The sequence below is a fragment of the Echinops telfairi genome, unplaced genomic scaffold (genome assembly GCF_000313985.2).
Source record: "Echinops telfairi isolate 266 unplaced genomic scaffold, ASM31398v2 ScPeMD7_70;HRSCAF=299, whole genome shotgun sequence".
In the NCBI taxonomy this organism is placed as follows: Eukaryota; Metazoa; Chordata; class Mammalia; order Afrosoricida; family Tenrecidae; genus Echinops; species Echinops telfairi.
In genome coordinates this window covers 41,843,673-41,862,241 of record NW_022103968.1, presented here as the reverse complement: position 1 = coordinate 41,862,241, position 18,569 = coordinate 41,843,673, and the positions used below count along the sequence as shown (strand labels likewise).

General features: G+C 43.9%; 1 protein-coding gene across 2 annotated transcripts in view; it reads right to left on the bottom strand.

Moving 5' to 3' along the window:
- Positions 1-18,569, bottom strand: part of PRKG1 (protein kinase cGMP-dependent 1) — a 1,384,334-nt gene that overhangs the window by 1,267,659 nt on the left and 98,106 nt on the right. The window contains exon 1 of one of the 2 annotated variants that reach the window (XM_004701091.2): positions 13,884-14,367. The exons of the other annotated variant lie outside the window; for it this stretch is intronic. Coding sequence (XP_004701148.1) covers positions 13,884-14,194 — 311 coding nt within the window. The 5' untranslated portion in view covers positions 14,195-14,367. Of the gene's footprint in view, positions 1-13,883; positions 14,368-18,569 lie in introns of those variants that run through there. 2 annotated transcript variants of the gene reach the window in all.

The window sequence follows — 18,569 nt, the reverse complement described above, 5'->3', positions numbered from 1 at the left end:
AATGGGTCACATAAAAAGAGTCCCCTTCCTGTGTCAACAGGAAGAGGTATCAGTTCAAAAACAAGCAACCAAATCGATGTGAAGGGGCGTGGATGCAGTAGAGACCCCAAACCCATCTGTAGAATAATTGCATCATTCCTCTCAGAAGGGCCACACAGAAGGGATGATAAATCCAGGGTGCAGTATGGCACTGACAAACCACATAACTATCCTCTACTTCTTAATATTTCCTTCCCTTACTATTATGGTTTTTATTTGTTTTACCTCATTAAGTACATAAAAGTCAAGATTGATAACCCTTTGGGAACAATAACAGGAGTAATGGTTCCTTGAGGGTATGGGAAGAGTGGGGTGGGGGGAGGTGGAGCTGATAGCATTGATGACAGTGTAACTCCACTGGATGGGACCGAACGACAGCATTGTATGTGAATGGATATAATGGATTGTGTAGGATATGAGGGGAAAAGCTATTAGAGAAAAAAGAGGGAGTACCCTTTCCTCAGATGAGCAGCAGCTTTGCTTAATAATTAAGGATGAAATTTCTGGTGATATATTCAATATTATTCATGTATTATGCATACCTTGTGGTGGTAAGTACCGTCACTAAATATTTCAATATCCCTTTCTGAGTTGTTCCTCTCCTTGTAAGTTAGCCATTTAACTGAGGTGTTGCTGTCCTTTAAGACCCATCTACATAGATCTTTACTGTTGCTTCCATGAACGCTTATTGTGGAGGCAAAGCAGAATTAAATTCTTGACAATTTCAATCTTTTATCCCTTTATCATGATGTGGTCTATTGGTCCAGTTGTAAGTATTGGTTTTTCTTTACATAGAGTTGCAATTCATACTGAAGGCTGCAGTCTTTAACTTTCATTAGCAAATGCTTCAAGTTCTCTTGGCTTTCAGTAAGCAAGGTTGTATCATCTGCAGCTCACAAGTTGTTAATCAGCTTTTCTCCACTGCTGAAGCCAAGTTCTTCAATACATACAATCCAACGTCTCAGTTTATTCGGGATTGAATAAATATAGTGAAAGGACCCAACCCTGACACACACCTTTTCTACACTGGACAAAACTGCTGCAAAAGACCTCTTTAATAAAAAGCAAGAATGTCATTTTGAGGACTAACGTGTATTTGGCCCAAACCATGGTGTTTTCAATCAATTGATAAACATAGGAAAGTTGGATAATGAATAAGGAAGGCCACGAACAATTGATGCACTTGAATCATGGTGACGAATACTGACAGTAACCAGAATGCTCCTTAGAATTGAGGATGATAAGACTTTGTCTCATGTCCTTTGAACATGTTAACAGGAAAGAGCAGTCCCTGGAAAAAGACTTAGTAGAAGATCCATCCGCCAAAAGGAAGAAGATCAACAAGGAAGTGGCTTCAACGATGGGCTCTATGGTAGTCACTTAATCTGGTGTTAATTTAAGGAATAAGAGTGTAGGTGTCTAGGCTGTCAATCTGGAGATAGCCAATGAGACTTCTGTGTGGGCATGGCTTTCTCCTTAGTGTTCTGGGAAATCTGGTAATTCTTTCTTGGAGGTGAGAGACACTATCTCTCTCAGTTCACTCCCTTGGAGACTCTCTACTGACAAGATGGACTTCCTGCAAGGCATCCCTGAGGAGATGTCACAGGGACCTACCCTGCTGCAGCCCTGGGAACTGGAATGGCTACGTGGAGACCCCTGCCAGCGCCCAGACGCTTCTACCACCACTCACTTTGCAGCCACTGGCCCGTGATCATTCTGTATTTGGCATCATTGCATGTGTTTCGTGAGTCTGAAGAGGACTTTATGGATTGGTGTCAGACATATGAGCTAATACCGAACGTATGACTTTGGACTGGACTGGGTTGGGATGTTTTCTCAATATTCACTTCCTCTTGTATATAAATCTCTTTCTTATACACATATGTGTGTCCATGGATTTGTTTCTTTAGTCTCCCCAGACTGACACAGGCACAAACATAACATTGATCTGGAAAGAACACAGTGCTCAAGACCAATGTTTTCTCTTAAACGTCTGTTTGCTTTTAAGAAGACTTTGGGGATATTTTTGGTTTAAGGTATAAAGATGATCACAGGACAATAGTTTCCAGAGTCCATCCAACTTCAGTGACTCCAGAAACGCTGCAATCCAAGAAAACGTTCCATCTGTTTTTAACTTCCCCTTTTGGGGTCAGGATTCCCGCATAGAATCTTGGCTCAAAAGTCCAATAGTGGTAGCCGGGCACCAACTAGTCCTTCGGAGCTTGTGGCAGAAAGGTCTTCCCTGACTCCTCATATTGGATTTTTAGATCGCTTCATTTCTGAGAGTAGATGTATCTCTGAGTTGCCTAAAATAACCATGTATAGATCATAGATGGCACATAACATTCAATAGAAATAAAAGGCTATTCCTCAAATATCCTATTTTTAAAACCTGGTTTCTAATAATTATTTATAAACATGGAAAGAAATAGCTAAATACACATCAAAGAGGGCTTCTAAATGTTCATGGGACAAATTGGAATGAAAAGAGAATGGGAATTTTCTATGCACATTTAAACACCCTTTGTATATGCTGCTTCTATGTGTGTCTAAATAGTCCATTTCTGTAAGTTTTGTTTCCTTTACAGATTACTATTTCAAATGGTAGAGACCATATACTCTTTAGCATTTTCCAATTAAAAGAAAATCCTTTTCTAAGCCAAATATTTTCCCACAAAAAGTAAAGGTACTTAAGATGTCAGTGCATTAAGTAAAACAAATGACAAAGGCTAGACAAGTTCAAACGTTTGTTTTTGCTTTTTTTTTTTAGGGTAACAAGCAGTTAATAAAAGTTGATCTGTTCACAAAAGGCTTGTTACATTTTTCGTCCATTCCTATCCATGAGGATTGCTTCAAAGTAGCATGTATTTAGTTTTATACCACTCAAAATGACATGAATCAGGAATCATTTCATTCTTATTTTGTTTCCTGCTTCGGGAGGAGAATTTGTGTCTCCGTGTTATGTAATGCTAAAACATCTGGAAAGCATAATCTAAAAATAATAATTTTTCACAGGGAATCCAGGGCGGATGATCTCTTCAGGACCAGTGGTGTGAGTGGCGATACTGGGCGGGTAGAGGGAGAGTGGGGTGGAAAGAGGGAACCGATTACAAGGCTCTACATGTGACCTCCTCCCTGGGGGATGGACAACAAAAAAGTGGGTGAAGGGAGACGTCAGACAGGGCAAGATATGACAAAATAACAATTTCTAAATTATCAAGGGCGTATGAGGGTGGGAGGCGGGGAGGGAGGGGGAAAATGAGGACCTAATGCCAGGGGCTTAAGTGGAGAGGAAAAGTTTTGAGAATGATGAGGGCAATGAATGTACAAATGTACTTTACACAATTGATGTGTGTATGGATTGTGATAAGAGTTGTATGAGCCCCTAATAAAATGATTTTTTAAAAAAGAAAAGAATAATTTTTCATGTCACTGGTTTCCTTTGATGTCCTCGTCAAAGTGACAACTACTGAAGAGAAAATTCATGTCTTACTTTCTTTTGAAACGTCACAGCTTTTCAGATCTATTATAAGGAAGTTTACCACGCAAAGGTATAGCACAACCTAACATTACATTTCTTTAAAGCTAAATATTAAGTGAATAACTATAAACTTTGAGTAATTCTTCTGTTCTGCCATCTAATGCTTTTGCACTCTCATCTACACTAAGGATTTTTTGGGTTTGATTTGGCTTTTTTCCCTCTAAGAGTTCAGAATGGAAAAAAAAAAATTCTACTAAGCAAATTGTCCATTTGCTCAAAATAAAAAGGGATGAAACTGAGAAATCTTAAGAGTCAGAAAATTACTCTTACTTATCTGAGTGCCTTGGAGCTTACTTTTCTAAACTTTGGAATTCTCAGACCGTTCTAAAACAAGGGGGTAACAATTGCCTAGAACAAACCATGATCCGTGCAGTGTTCCATGTGCAATGATGCATACAGTAATGCCTCCTTGGGCTTGTGGCCCTGCATTTCTTCTTACTTCTCTCCTCCTACTGGCACAATGAGCTGCCATCACAGGCTTAGCAAAATGGTTCCTGTCACTGGCGGGTGCTTACTATTCCTCTGTAAAGGATATGGTAACACCGTGTCAAACCAGCACAGGTCTACCCGAAGGCCATCTACTCTCTGTCTCGCCACCATACAGAATGTTCTCCCATCACCAATAACTTAGGCATAGTGTGCCTCTGATGATGGAGGTGAGGCCTTGCGCTCCTTTGACAGCATGTTGGCCAGTCACCTGCATGCTCGGTAGTGTACGACCAATCCACCCTCTAGTCCATCGGTAACAATAACTTCGGAAGGGCCAATTTCCAAACTCTCATTTTTCATACATGTCATGACAAACTTTTTTATTTCCTTCTTCTTTGCGAGACTTAGAAGTGCAGCGAAAACCGTAATTTATCGATAGAGCTGGACCATTAAGATGATATACAGTATAGTCAGAAATGAAGATGCTTTTTCTGCGTATTATCTCATTATCTCTTGGCCCAGATCTGGTGAAAGCTTGATATTACCATAATACAATTGTTTCCAAAAATAGCAAAGGTATTTTGCTTAACTAAGGTGTATTTGTCATCACTGACATTCAATACAATTAACCAAATTAAGCTGACTGGCTGATGCTATAATTATTCCATGTTCAAATAAGAAGTATGGTGCTATTTCTAAAGAACAGGTGTAGTCTAGAAGTGAGAAAAATGCACTTGAACATGGGAAGATTCATAGCATTGGAATTCTGCTTTTAGATGATTATATGTTATTATTCAATTGCAGCCCCAGAAAAAGATTTAGGCTGTTTTCCTATGCTTTGTCTGAGCCTAAGTTCCTCCCCTTTATACAGAAGTTAATTCAAATTGTGTCTGTCTGAGAGCATCTTCATGGAGTTTAACATTCATGATCTTCAGACAAGCAGAGGTGACGGACATTATTTTAATTTCTGTGTGGGTAGGAGTAGTATATGTTCGAGCTAAATTGTCACTGTGGGTTTTGTGCTTGTGGATGCTAACTTTCTCCCTTTTGAGTCTTGGGATATCAGCCACCGAACACAGGCATTTTCTACCTGTCTACCACCAAATCTTGGCCCTGTGACTGGCACCTTGTCATCGTTTTCTAACTGCTAAGCCCTAATAAGCAAAGACATGCTTCTGGTTGTGTTTCCTGATTGTTGCTAATTCCTCCGATCCCTCCCATTTAGGTCCAACAACCAAATGCACGATGTGAAACCAGATACATAATTAAAGCATTTACTTTCCTTATGATTAACTTCCCTGTGTAATTAATGTCCCCAATCCTCTGGGCAGTCTTATTACATCCATTCTTCTTTAACATGCTGTCAGCAGAATATATTTTCATATTTTAGCAGGTGGGGAAAGAGGCAAGAAAAGCTCCTCACTGACTCCAATTCTAAGAAGATTATTTTTATTAGAAAAATGTATTTGCAATGATATCAGCAATTTCCATTGCTTGTATAAAGTGCTATATTGGCTGATCCTCATCTGAGAAGAGAATGATTAAATTACAAATGTCCATAGGCCCCTATCAGAAACCATTAGGAACACCTTGTGGACATTTAACATCGATGTAAGGGGAAGGAAGGGACCCTGTGATGTTGTGGGTTAGGCGTTGGGTTGTGAACTACAAGGTCCCTGGCTCAAATCCACCTGCTTCTCCGTGGCAGAAGGATGAGCGTGTCGGCTCCCGTCAAGACAGAGGGTCTTGACACTCCTGTGCAGAAGTGGCTCAATGGTGGTGGAATACAGGGAAAGGCAGCAAGGAAGAGGCGGGAAGCCCCAGGGAGATGCTAAGCACAAAGTAGGCTGAGGATGCCCCGTGTTTTTCAGGAGCCTTCCTAAGGGGGTTCGCCAAGACTCTCTTCTCACAGGTGCAGTCTCAGACGGCTCCTCTGACAGCAACGCTCAGCCCTGGTCACTCCAGCCAAATCGTCTGGAGAAGGGGATAGGAGACGGACGCGCCTGCTCTGCTTTCTCGGAAGCACTCCTCCCTCAGAGCTCAGGCTGTTTGCCTTAAAAGGATAAAATATCTGTAGGAAGGAAGAAAAAAAAACCAAAACAAAAAACTGTGGCCGGCTGCAGAGATATCACATACCAGACGGAAAGGCACGGCTGGCTCAGGACTGCTCTGCCTAAGAGCCTTCCTCCTCCTTCCACCCTCACAGGATCCGCATTTCACGGATGCATCGGGGACCCAAGGCCACCGTCTCGCTGACGGATCAGGCAGCAGCGCCCGGTGAGAGTGGAAAGCACACTTTGGAGGATGGCTCGTCCAAATGTGTCATATTTGAACAGTGGCCAGGACTTATGAGTGGCTGGACTCCTGCTTCCAGTGAATGGGGCTGCTGCCACTTCTGTGTGCCTGACAGGTCCATGGACAGTGGGGGTTGAGGGACCGGGGGTACCGACTGTGTCTGAGAGGGAGATTGGGGTTGATCAAAAGAGTCATAAGAAGTAGTATCCCTAAAAGTAGGGATTCAAATAGGCATCCAGTCATAGCTGAATGGGCCATCTGGAAGGACCTCAGCCCTAGCTAGGGGCTAGAATTGCCGGAGAAGCTACCCCAAATCTATTAAGACAGAAACTCAAGAGAGAGTACCTTAGCAGTAATGCATTTTAAAACTCCCTGGGACTATTCGATGTGACATCAAGGGTGGAAGCCGCAGGGAGGGAGGCGAATGACTCCCTACTGAGGACAATAAATAATAAAGTGCTGATTAGTGTACCTCGATTAATTTGGCAAAATACCTACTGCTGCTTTTCGAAGGGTTTAGCCAATAATGACGAATCTAGATACAAGGTTTATCCCGGCCTCTGTTGAATCACATACACAAAGGCCCCTTGTTTTCTTATCACGGTGGTTCCTGACTTTGCTACCCATTGGTGTTTCCTGGGGTATGTCCCAAAAAATGCTAAAGCCTGGCTTCTACCCTCAAGCATTCTGCTTTAACTGGTTAGATGTAAAACCTGAGCAGTGGGCGATCTTTGTAGGCCCCCTGGGGGACTCTCATGTTCAGCCAAGTTTGGGACTCACTCGCCCACTTTATTTCTCTCAAAGGACTTCTACTTCCGCTTCCTGTTCAGTTACTAGTGAACAGCTACTCCCCTAAGAAGAGCCTGCATGCTTATTTATTAGGTTTTCCTGCAACTGCCTAACCTTCCCACCTCTGTGGGAGGCAGGAGAGCCGACCAGCTAAGGGGACAGGCTCTAGAGATCAAAACCAAGCTCAAGTTAAATACACAACTTCAAGCACATTGCATAAGCTGGCTCCCCTGCCCTTCACTGCAGCGAAATGGGGATAATCTGGGATCTGCCTGCTGGCAGTTTTAAAAGTGACCATCAATGCTAAGGATTCTGAGCAGTGCCTGGCACAAAGTGCTGAATGCATGGTCACCAGTATGCAGTAAGCCAGCACCACAATTCTAACCATTTCATTCAGAAATAGTACTGTCCTGTCCTAATTCTCCATATTCCTTTCTTCTGCACAGCAGCCACACAAGAGTCATCAAACCTTCGCCAATGTCCAATTAAGGGATGTTACAAAGGGCTTACAGACTAACGAAGTCGATGCTAACTCCTAGCAATCATGTAGGACAGGGTCCAACTGCCCCTGTGAGTTTCCGGGACTGGTAACCATCCACAGGAGTAGAAAGCGCCGACTTTCTTCCACACATGACAAAGCAGAGTCAAAAAGGAAATATTGGCATGGTTTTCTGTTGAAATCTTGTTGTGGCTCCCAGAGAAGGCAGGCTTTCCGTGTTCTCTAACCAGGGTGTCTCCTCGAGATTGCAGGCTTCATCCGCACACTTCTGTCTCATTTTGCAAACCATCCTCCATTCTCCTTGCCTAGTTACTCGCCCGCAAAGCCCTCCACGTCTTTCCAACTCGCTGGCAACTGGGGGACCGCTCTCACAATGCTCATTTTGCCCTTTCCTGTCCCTGTGGCACAGGTCTTCCCACACCACGTGCCGTTTTGTATTTTCCCATTCGCATTAATAACTATGATGATAAAATCCATTCAGGCAGGAGGCATTTTGAGCGTGTACGATTAGTCCCCCCTCTTGGTGACCATGTGCTGGGGGGTGGGGGGCTGCAGTTGCTGTGCTCTTGCTGATATTGACATGGCTGGTTTCCGAGGGATCGCATCCCCTCTCCTCTTATAAGCGAGGTTATACTTAGAGGAGTCCAAACAGGCTGCACAGAGCTAACTTCTCAGAAAACACATTTCAAGGCGATGCCGGAGAAAGCACTCCTGACCGAGGATGGTGAGCAGAAAGTGGAAGTGGTGTCAGAAGGCTGGGTGGGAGGAAGGAGGGAAGGGCTGCAGGGAAGGGATGGCAAATGGCGCCCGCTCCCCAATTCAGAGTAGGATTCAAAATGCGACCGAGGTGACTGAGGAATAAGCTGTTGAGCATACTGGTAACTGCTGCTTTCAGCATGTGTTTATTTATCGCATGGTCTTGAATTCTCTGAGCGTGGAAGCTTCAAGTCGGAGGTTCTGGAGTACTAGCAACAGGCCCAGTTCCCTGGGATGGGCAGCAGCACCTATGGCAGGGATGGCGGAATGAGCTACTGCCTGGAGTTCAAATCTGGTTGCTAGGATACCATGGAGACCCTCCACTGCTAGGCAGACCAAAAAAAAAAAAAAAAGTCCAAATGCCTTTTAACCTGCAAACAGCAACAATAGACACATTATTTGACTACATCTGACCTTTCTGACTGGGAAATCCAGGCCCAACTTTCTTGTGAAATCCCCAGAAGCACAGTTTGGAAAGAGGACCCAATGAAGCAAGGAGCCTGATGCTTCGGCTCCTCAGATGATCTCTGGAGCTACTCTCTGTATGGGTCTGTCAGTATTGTCATCCAAGGCCCCAATTTAGGGACATGCCAAGCTGACTCTGCTGTAAAACACCCTAGCAGGATCTTAGCAACCAAGGCTAATCCATTTTTATAAGGGTTTCTACGACTTCGATGTTCCTGCAGATTCTAAAATGTCAAATGAATGATCAAACTTGCTCACTCTATTAGAATAAAATTAGGTGGGAGTTTAACTCCTCTCCAGAAACAGGAACAATGGCTTGCGCAATCCAACTTTCAGCCCACTCCTCGGCTGTGTCCAGTTTTGCCCAGGTATGAGAGGCATCTGCCGTGCGGGCCTGCGATAGAAAACCGGGTTTGTTCTCAATGCCAACTGCAAGCAATGAGTGGAGGACAGAGAAAAGACACTTGGTTTCTGTACGCATCATAATCCTCAGCCCGTGCCCATGAACGACTGGCACCTGGCTAAGGGGCGCTGACTCTTACCAGGCCTGTGTCAGTGGGTAGTGAAGGCTTGGACCAACATTCTTACATTCAAAGCTTCATTGATAGGTAACAATTAGTCCTCGATATAAACAAAAAAATTAACTAATTACTGATTCTAGGAAGAACCTGGAATACCTTCTCACCTACTTTATAAAATCATAAAAATCTGGGATTCTCCTTTTTGCCCTGATCTTGCTTTTCCTCAAGTCCCCCTATCTTACTACAGGATCTGTTTTCACACCCCTGGAGTCCATCGTGGCTCGTAGTGGCCCTCTAGGACAGACTGGAAATGTCCCTGTGGGTTTCTGAAGCTGTAAATCTCTACAGGTGTAGAAAACTTCTTCTTTCTCCCTCGGAACAGCTGGTGGTTTCGAACTACCCACCTTGTGATTTCCAACGCAACGTATAGGCCAGTAATCCACCAGGGCTCGTGTTGTATAGTCACTAAAATCAGTTGGTTATTAAGAGTCCATTCTGAATCATGGCAACCCAATGGGTGTCTGAGCAAAGCCATGTGCCATAGGGTTTCAAAAAGCTGGTTCTTCAAAAGGAAATAGCCAGTTCTTTTTTTCATGGTTCCTCTGGGTGAATTCAAACCTCCAACCTTTGGGTTAGCGGCCAAGTATGTCCACTGTTTGCACTGACCAGGATTGCATTCTAGCCACGAGTAGCTCCCATTCTCCAAGCTCAGCTTCAGCGATCATTTGGTCACTTAGCTCATTACTGAAGGCTTAGACTGATAACCCCCAACCCCCAAACAACCCCATCACACCCCATCTGAGTCATGGCCATCCTTCAAATACTTACCCTAAATAACTCCACTTTCACAAGAATTTAGGACAACATAATATTAAATGACTGCTCAATTATATCTTGCCAACGGTGCCCTGTATTTCCTGTGACTTACCTTCCTCGACTTTCTGTAATATTATCAGTTTGTTGACTCGCTGATCAGAACTGTGTATCACTCATCTTCAGTGCAGTTGGCAGCTTGACCATGGCAGGCATTCCATAGGAGTACTAAACCCAACTATAAAGTACACTAGGGATTTAATGGTCACTTCTGAATAAACCTGTGTTTTATAGAAACCTAGACTAATCTCAGCTCCCCAAAGGATCTAAAGCATAACCTTGGGAAGATTCTATTTCCACTGAGCTGTGCGAGTGTTTTAAAAGATCCCGTATTGTCTTGTTAGAAAATGAGGGCCTCCTTAAACATAAGAAAATAGATTTCTTTTAGATGCAGCTCTTCCAAGTACTTCACAGTCAAAAAGCAGAACACAACAAGAGCATGTCATCATGTTCTGACATCCAGCGACCTCTTGGGGGAAAAGGTAAAGCTTTACAAAATGCTGAGCCAATAACAACTGTTGATAAGAACTCAAGTCTGTGTAATCTAGCTGAAATGAAATGGAACACTGAGATGGAAAAATAGAGAGAATTGGAGAGTGGTTACAATATATAAATAGTTTAGATCAAAACATGAGGCTGAATGCTGTTACCCATCATAGAAGCAATCTTCAAGAATGAAATGACTTGAAATAAAATTACTTAAGATGGCCCATAAGAGCCATTCTGTATACCAACAGGTTATCTGAGCTGATCTAATGTTTTTTTTCTCCCATTCGTAAGGGATTATATGTTCAATTTATTTAAAAACATACAGTCTTATAGCTTTATATTCTCAAATAATTATTTGGTAGCAGTGGTATATAGATTGCTAATTTGCTACATCAGTTATTCATATCCATAAGAAGAGATGAAAGGTTCTTTCCTGTCCATGTTATAAAGGAGACAGCAGAAACACTGCCCCCACCTCTTAGGTACACCAAGAGTGCCCCAGTTCTGTACTGGAATGTGCAAGAACCTTCTCTCCAGTTTCCAACTGGGTGGGGAACATCCAAACCAAAAATATGAATATTTAAATTTAACAAGCTCACTTATATACACACTATTTTGGGTAATCAACAGTCACTAGGGGACAGAATCATTTTCATTGTAGCCCTTGGAGCACAACCTCAGTAAGGAACCACTTGAGAATTACATTGGCACCCATTAGTTAGTAAGCAGAGCATTTGCTGTGCAGTTATTTACATTTAATGGAAAGACTGTCAAAAACTAACATAAATATGAACTTGAATTCCACGTTGGTTTGGGAGTTGTTTTGATTTTAATGTGTGTTGAAATATTGTACGTAACTTTAAGTAAGATGATGGAATTTAAGTTTCCCCAAAGATGAAGTATAATAACATAAACATTTGTTGTCGGTAAGTCTGTATAATCAAGTTATTCATAGTGAAATAAACTAAAACGTAAGCAAGTTTTGCATTTGGCAGGTTTTCTTAGTTCTTTGTGGACTAATCTTGTACAAATTATTCAAATGACATGAGCTATACTCATCCTATATACAATATGCTGCTCTTTCCCCAAAGAGAGGTACACGCTACCACTTAAGCCCATTTTTTTCTAGTTTCTCTATATAAGTGTGAAAAAAGAGCAGATGTTTTTCCAAAATTACTTAAGCTTGGAAGACATGCTATCATTTTCTTCGATATAACCCTGCAGAAGTACCAGAACCGTCATGGTGAGATTGTAATCGATGGCTTCTGTGAAATAAGTATTATAAATATCAGAAAGCACCACATTGAGAAAGTGTTTATTATAATGAAATGTTGTGGGCTATTTGCCACCCTTATTTCATTTTCCAACATGGACTTGCTTTTTATTCTAGTTATTCTACACTGGAGGAAAGCGCCAAGAAGCTGCTACAACTGAGCCACAGTTTTTCTACACTATATTTTCTACACTTGAAAGTTTAATAGGCGTTATCAGCCGCTTTAATCACACTTCATTATAAAACCTATTAAAATGATCATTTTATAAAAGTAGGGTTTGCTCTGAGTTCCTTCAAAGCCAGCCTGATAGTAAGACCAGTTCCCATGGAACATTTAAAGATGAAGAGGATTGTCTTGGAGTTCTTTGTTCATTATGCACAACTTGGCCCAGGAGAGATGCCCGTGTACCTCGTTAGCTAAAACAGACAGGACTGCAAATTAATTTTCCAGTGAGAGTCCAAGTGGGCTCTGATCATTCGGGTTTCTGAGGCAGATCTGGAGCAAGCTGAACTGTTGGAGCAGCATGCTCAGGTTTGAATCTCAGACTTGGTAATCCTTAGCGTCTCTTTCCCTGTCTCTTACAGGATACAAACTTCTCCTTAGACTGAACCTGCACAGTGTAAAGGTACAACTTTAAGTGTTTAAGTGCAGGGGTATTCATGGCCCTTTCCAAAAAAACCAGTAAATAATAAATTGAGACTAGGCAAGTATTTAGCCCTCTTCTTATATTGTCTACTTGTATTTAGTAAGAGTCACAAGGGACCTAGTATTATTATGTAACATGTGTCATCCACACAATGAAATGTAGACAGGAACAGAGTAGCAAAATCCTTCCTTGTGTTTTTCTCCCCGAGTTCTATCATTATCTGTTAATTACCAATACCATCCCTTCAGTCCCTTCCTCATTGTCTGTTAACCTAATGTCCCTGCTGCTCTCCCCTCCATGGAATGTTGTATAACAAGTTCGTTCCATTTTCCCATCCAAGTTATGAAGCCCACTGACATCAAAACTGCTCGAACAACACCAGAATGGTTGCATTAGAAACCAGGACTGAGGCAAACAGTGGATGCACGTTTTGAAAAAAAGTGTGCCTTTATCTCTATTTGACCCTGAAACACACGCAAGCCTCTTGGGAGATGGAGCCAACTGCTCCATTAGTAACATGATGCAAATTCCTTAAGGAAAATAAGCAATATTCTTCATCAGATGTTATGAAGAATTTTTTTTTCTCAAATCAACAGACTAAGCTTCCATTTCTGAATTGTAAATGTCATCCAATTCAGGCAATTAAAAAAATAAATCTTCCCTTTCGTATGCCTGTTTGCTTATTTTTTACACTTTGATGCTGACAGAACATCAGGTTGGAAGGGTGGCAGCATGAATCACCAGCGTGTACAGAAATCCGAGAGAGCCACAAAAGCATAGAAAGTGAGGGGGAGATCAGACGCATTTCATTTCCAGTCTGATCAGCCTGCATTTAGGCTTTTCCGGATGGACAGGTTTGCCCGTGCATTTGGATTGGGAGACGGGGCTCTATATTCTTCTATACACACACACACACACACACACACACACACACACACACACACACACCCCTAGCATTCAAACTCTACACAGTAGGTGACATACATATACACATATGAATGTATTATATATATATGGGCACACACACACATATATATATTGAACAATACCTTGAGATTTGACAAAGACACGAAGGCAACGTATGTGCAGCGAGTCAGGGTCTGAGAAACGTGCCCAGCCGCGCAAGTAGTGCCCGTTAACATGAGACATTTCTGAGGCCGAGGACAGACATGGCAAGCAGAGGGGCGGGGGCCGACAAAGAATACTGAGACCCGCCGCTCCCCACCGACAGGGTGCCCCCTGGCCCCGGCGCGTCACCCCAGCTTACTGTGGGCTCTTCGGGTAGAAGGGCAGGGTCACATGGCTGAGGTCCTGGATGTCGAAGGCAGTGGGCTCAGCGGAGATCGCCTGTCTCTTGGTGCGCGGCTCGCCCTGCAAGGTGCTGGCGCTCTGCTTCTGCGCCTGCTGGGTGGCCGGCCGGATCACCGAGCGGTACTTGTCCAGCTCGTTCTGCAGCTTCTGGATCAGTTCGTCCTTCTGATCCAACTCCAGCTCCAGCTCATCGATGAGGGCATCCCGCTGCCGCAGCTCCTCGATCTTCTCCTGGAGCGCGTACTGTAAATCCCGCAGGGTGCCCATGCTCCTCCGGGCTGCCGGGGGCTCCTGCCTGCCGCTGCTCCGCGTCTCGGGGCCGCTTCCCCGCTCCGATCAACTTTCCCCAAAGTCGCCGCGGCCGCCTCCCGAGTGCAGAAGCTTCCCACTTGAGCCCCAAGCCAGCCCTGGCTTCTGAGCATGCCCAGTGCCCGGGCTCCAGCCGCCCGGAGTTTCCGTGTGCAGCTTCCACTTCTCAGGGTGCGCGGATGAGCCACACAGCAGGTCCACGCCGGGAGGAAGCGGGGAGCCCGCGGGGGCGGGGGCGGGGGCCGGGCGCGGGGGCTCCCCGGCGGGGCTCTGGCCACTGGCGCCGGGTGCCCGAGGCGTGCGGGGAGCCGGGGAGAGGCGTGGGGCGCGCGCCGGGGGACGTGTCGGCCGAGGGAGGCGGGCGGGAGCGGATGGGGAGGACCCCGTGCCAAGCCTGGACGCGTTGTCAGCCCGCTCGGGGCGCGTCGGTCCAGAGGACCCAGGGCCGCGGGCCGCGGGCTGCGATCCGGCGATGGTCGCGGGCAGAGCGCACTGCGAGCTCTGCTGGGCTGGGGACCGCCAGTCGCGGCGAGAAAGGCTCCGGAGCCGCCGGGCACCGGCGTCTCCACGTCCCCTTTTCCCACGGAGAGCGCCTCACACAGGTGGCTCACGCTGCCAAAGAAACTTGCCTCTCCGGAGAGGAGACAAGAGTCCGTGCCGGGAGGGATGCCCAGCCTATCCTGGTGCCTCTGGTGATGGATCGGGGCTGGGGGTGCTCCCCCCACCCCCGCCCTGAACACGGCCTCTCTACTGGTTCTGGCTAGCTATCCCCCTCACGCCCCTTCCATACTCAGAAGAAAGAAATCCTTAGAGGGCAAAGGCCAACAAGGAGTTTGGGCCCTAGGAGGCTGCTAGCTTAGGTTCTGCTGCAGTTTATCGGTGGGCTTGGCATGGTCCATTTCCTGAGTTAGGGGTAAAACTCATCGATGAACCCCCAAAAAGCTCATCCTGATACTGAACCACTTCTCTGACAACCAGGCTGTTAGAACCTCTTTCCACTCTCAGGCCAAGGAAGAAAGTCCAAGAAGCGGTGAAGGGGAGGGAAAAGGGAAGAGGCAGACTAAAAAGGGCTACAGTCAATCTTCCCAGCCACCATCCCATCTCCCCCACTCTGAAGCCTAAACCCCAAACCCAAACCCACGGCCATCGACACTATCCTGACTCATACTGAGCCGACAGGATCGGGTCGGTTAGAACTGTCTCCGTCCTTGTCAGCGTTTAGGAGACTAACTCTTCATGGGAGTAGAAAGCCTTGTCTTTCTCCCGTGGAGCGGCTGGTGGTTTCAAACGGCTGACCTTACAATTAACAGTGCAATGCTTAACCACTACACCACCCCTACCGGCTCACTATCTCCTAACACGATGAGGATTAGATAGTGACTAGGGGTCCATAGCTAATTCTTCCACCATAGGAACATTTTTTTAATCGCCAAATGTACATATAATCCTCGCCTAAATTCCTAATATTTACCTAAATCTTCAATTTGTCCATTTTTAAAAGAATCTGCATTGGCTCCCTAGAGACTATTTCTGGTACACTCAATGTTACAACCCTCAATGCTTTCTTTAGTCATTTTTAACACCAAAACAAAGAAAATAGGTTACCATGGACTTGCAATAAGGAACTACCCACTAGAGTCTAAACTTAGCCAAAGATATAAACACCAGTCTTAAAAATGTGCTCACTCTTGCTTTTGAATGTCCAACTTTTTTTCTAGCAGAATTTAGTATAAAAAAGGGAGAAACACCTAGCCAAAGGAATGTCAACAAGCTTTTCACTTAAAACGCATTTGTCTGTACTTAGGGGTACAGATGACAAAAGTCCTAAACAACATTCTTCCACACAGATTGTGATCTTACTCACATAGAACAAATGTGCTCACTTAATTTCTCTAGTTTTTCACACAAGCATTATGAAAAGTTCATTTATTTCCAAATGGGCATGCCCCAGACATGTTTATTTATGGTTGTAAATGATGGGTCATTTACAAACACTGCTGTTGTGTTGTTGTTGGGTGCCATCAAGGCGGTCCCAACTCACGGCTATCCTGCAGGCAACAGCAGACACAGCGCCATTCTCACAAGTGTTTGCCATTCTCACAAGTGTTGCTTTGTTTGATCCCCTGTGTCAGGCAGTGAGTCTATCCATGTCCCTGTGGGTCTTTCTCTTTTCCACTGGCCTTCCACTTTGCCAAGCATGATGTTCTTTTCTCCCCTCATAACATGTCCAAGAGAGGTGAGACTAAAGTCTTGCTAAACTTGCTTCCAAGGATCGTTCGGGCTGTACTTCCATGACAGATTTGTTTGGCTTCTGGCAGTTCATGGAACTTTCTATATTCTTCACCAACACTGTAATTCAAATGCACTGATAATTCCCCAGTCTTCCTTATTCAGTGCCCAACTTTCACACGCATATGAGGTGACTGAAAATACCATGGTGTGCATCAGACACACCTTAGTCTTCGAGGTAACATTTGGGATCTTCAGTACTTTAAAGAGGTCTTGTGGAGCAGAGCAGTAAATAATAGCACTGAGATTATTATTTTAATTAAAAGTAAGACAAGCAGAGAATAGGAGAGGTTTTCCAAAATTCCATGGAAAATATGTATTATGAAAAAAATCATGCATAGATTTCACACATTCTGCACCCAAATAAACTCCTACTAACTTGTTAAAACATGATCCCGAAGATATCTATTTGAAAAGAGCCCTATCAGAGCAACATGAATTCTGCTAAAATTGAAGCAAGAATTAACATCAAATTATGTGTGAAGCTCAGGTGGAAGAATGATGAAACTATTCATGCTTTATGCACAGTTTATGAGGAAATACTCAAATAAATTTTTAAATTACAAATGGATAGATAACTTCTTTTAAGAAGATACTGAAGATGAAGCCCACTGTGTCAAGCCATCCACATCAATTTTCAGGGAAATCTTTAATTATGCCAGTGCTCCCATGGCAGAAGGACTGACAGCAGAGACCATGGCCAGTACCACAGTGAAAAAGAGGAACGTCCTAGATAAGATGGATTGACACAGTGGCTGCAACAATGGGCTCAAACCTGAGAATAATCTCAGGAAGGTGCAGGACCAGGGTGGTGTTTTATTCTGTGCCCAAAGGATAGAAGAGAGTCAGAAACAACTAGACAGCCCCTGACAACAATAACATAGCTCTGTCAATTGGTTCGGCTTACCCAATTCTGACTGGAAAATTAAAGTTGAGCCAACCTTCTACTTGATGGGGGCCAAACACGTTGCACACAGATCTGTTGTAGACAAGAGCAGAGCGCTCCATGGAAGTGGTACACGAGTGGGATCAAGATCCTGCAGCATTTCATGAGAGAATTGTATCAGGAAATGACATGGCTTTACCAGGACCAGCCTGAAGACAAAGCGAACTCGAAGCAACGGCTACCCAGAGTTGGCAGTGGCCGAGTCAAAACAAAAGCAGATTGGCCAAGGGCTCAGGGTCATGGCAACAGCTTTGGGGAAAGCGCAGGACATTTTTTCTTATTGACTATCTGGAGGGTTAAAGAACAACAACAGTTTCTTTTACAAGGTATTGTTGGTCAAAGGTTTAGTGGGGAAACACCCTAGAAAACATCACATCGAGTCTTTTACCACCATCACAATACACATGCTCATTCCTCTCATCAAACATGGGTAATTTTTATGAGTTTTTTTTTTTTATGTGGGAAAGAGTTAGGCATCCACCTTACAGTCCTGATTTGGGTCCCTCTGTTTTATTTTTATTTTTCAAGGTTACAGAAATATTTAAAGGGGACCCATTTTTCTTCAGTCAGTAAAGTAGAAAAGACTTCACTGACATGGATAAATTCCTAGGACCCTCACTTTTAAAACAATGAACAGAAAGGCTAGGCCATCACTTATGAGGGTGTCTTGACCTTGACAGAGCTTATGTTGACCAAAATTTTATTTTATCTTTTAATTCAACTTTTCCATGAACTTTTAGAAATCCTCTCATAATATGCATAAGTGACTCTGTTCTAAAAGACCTGCAGTGAGATTTCCTCCTCCTGAGCAGAAGGCCAAATTCTTACCTTATTTAACTAATAATAATTCTCTATGAAATAACTTTTTTCTAAAGATCTATCTAGGAATCCACGAGGCCAAGCACTTATGTCTAAAAATACATCAGAAAGCAATAAATAGGCACTACCATTAAGTAGCTACTAATAAGTTTCATTATTATTATTTTACAGTGTATTTGAGGTCTAAATAAAGGTACCGTATATACTTGTGTATTAGCCAAGTGTTTCAACACATTTTTATTGCAGTTCTTAAAGTAAAATTAGGTGCTTCGGCAGATA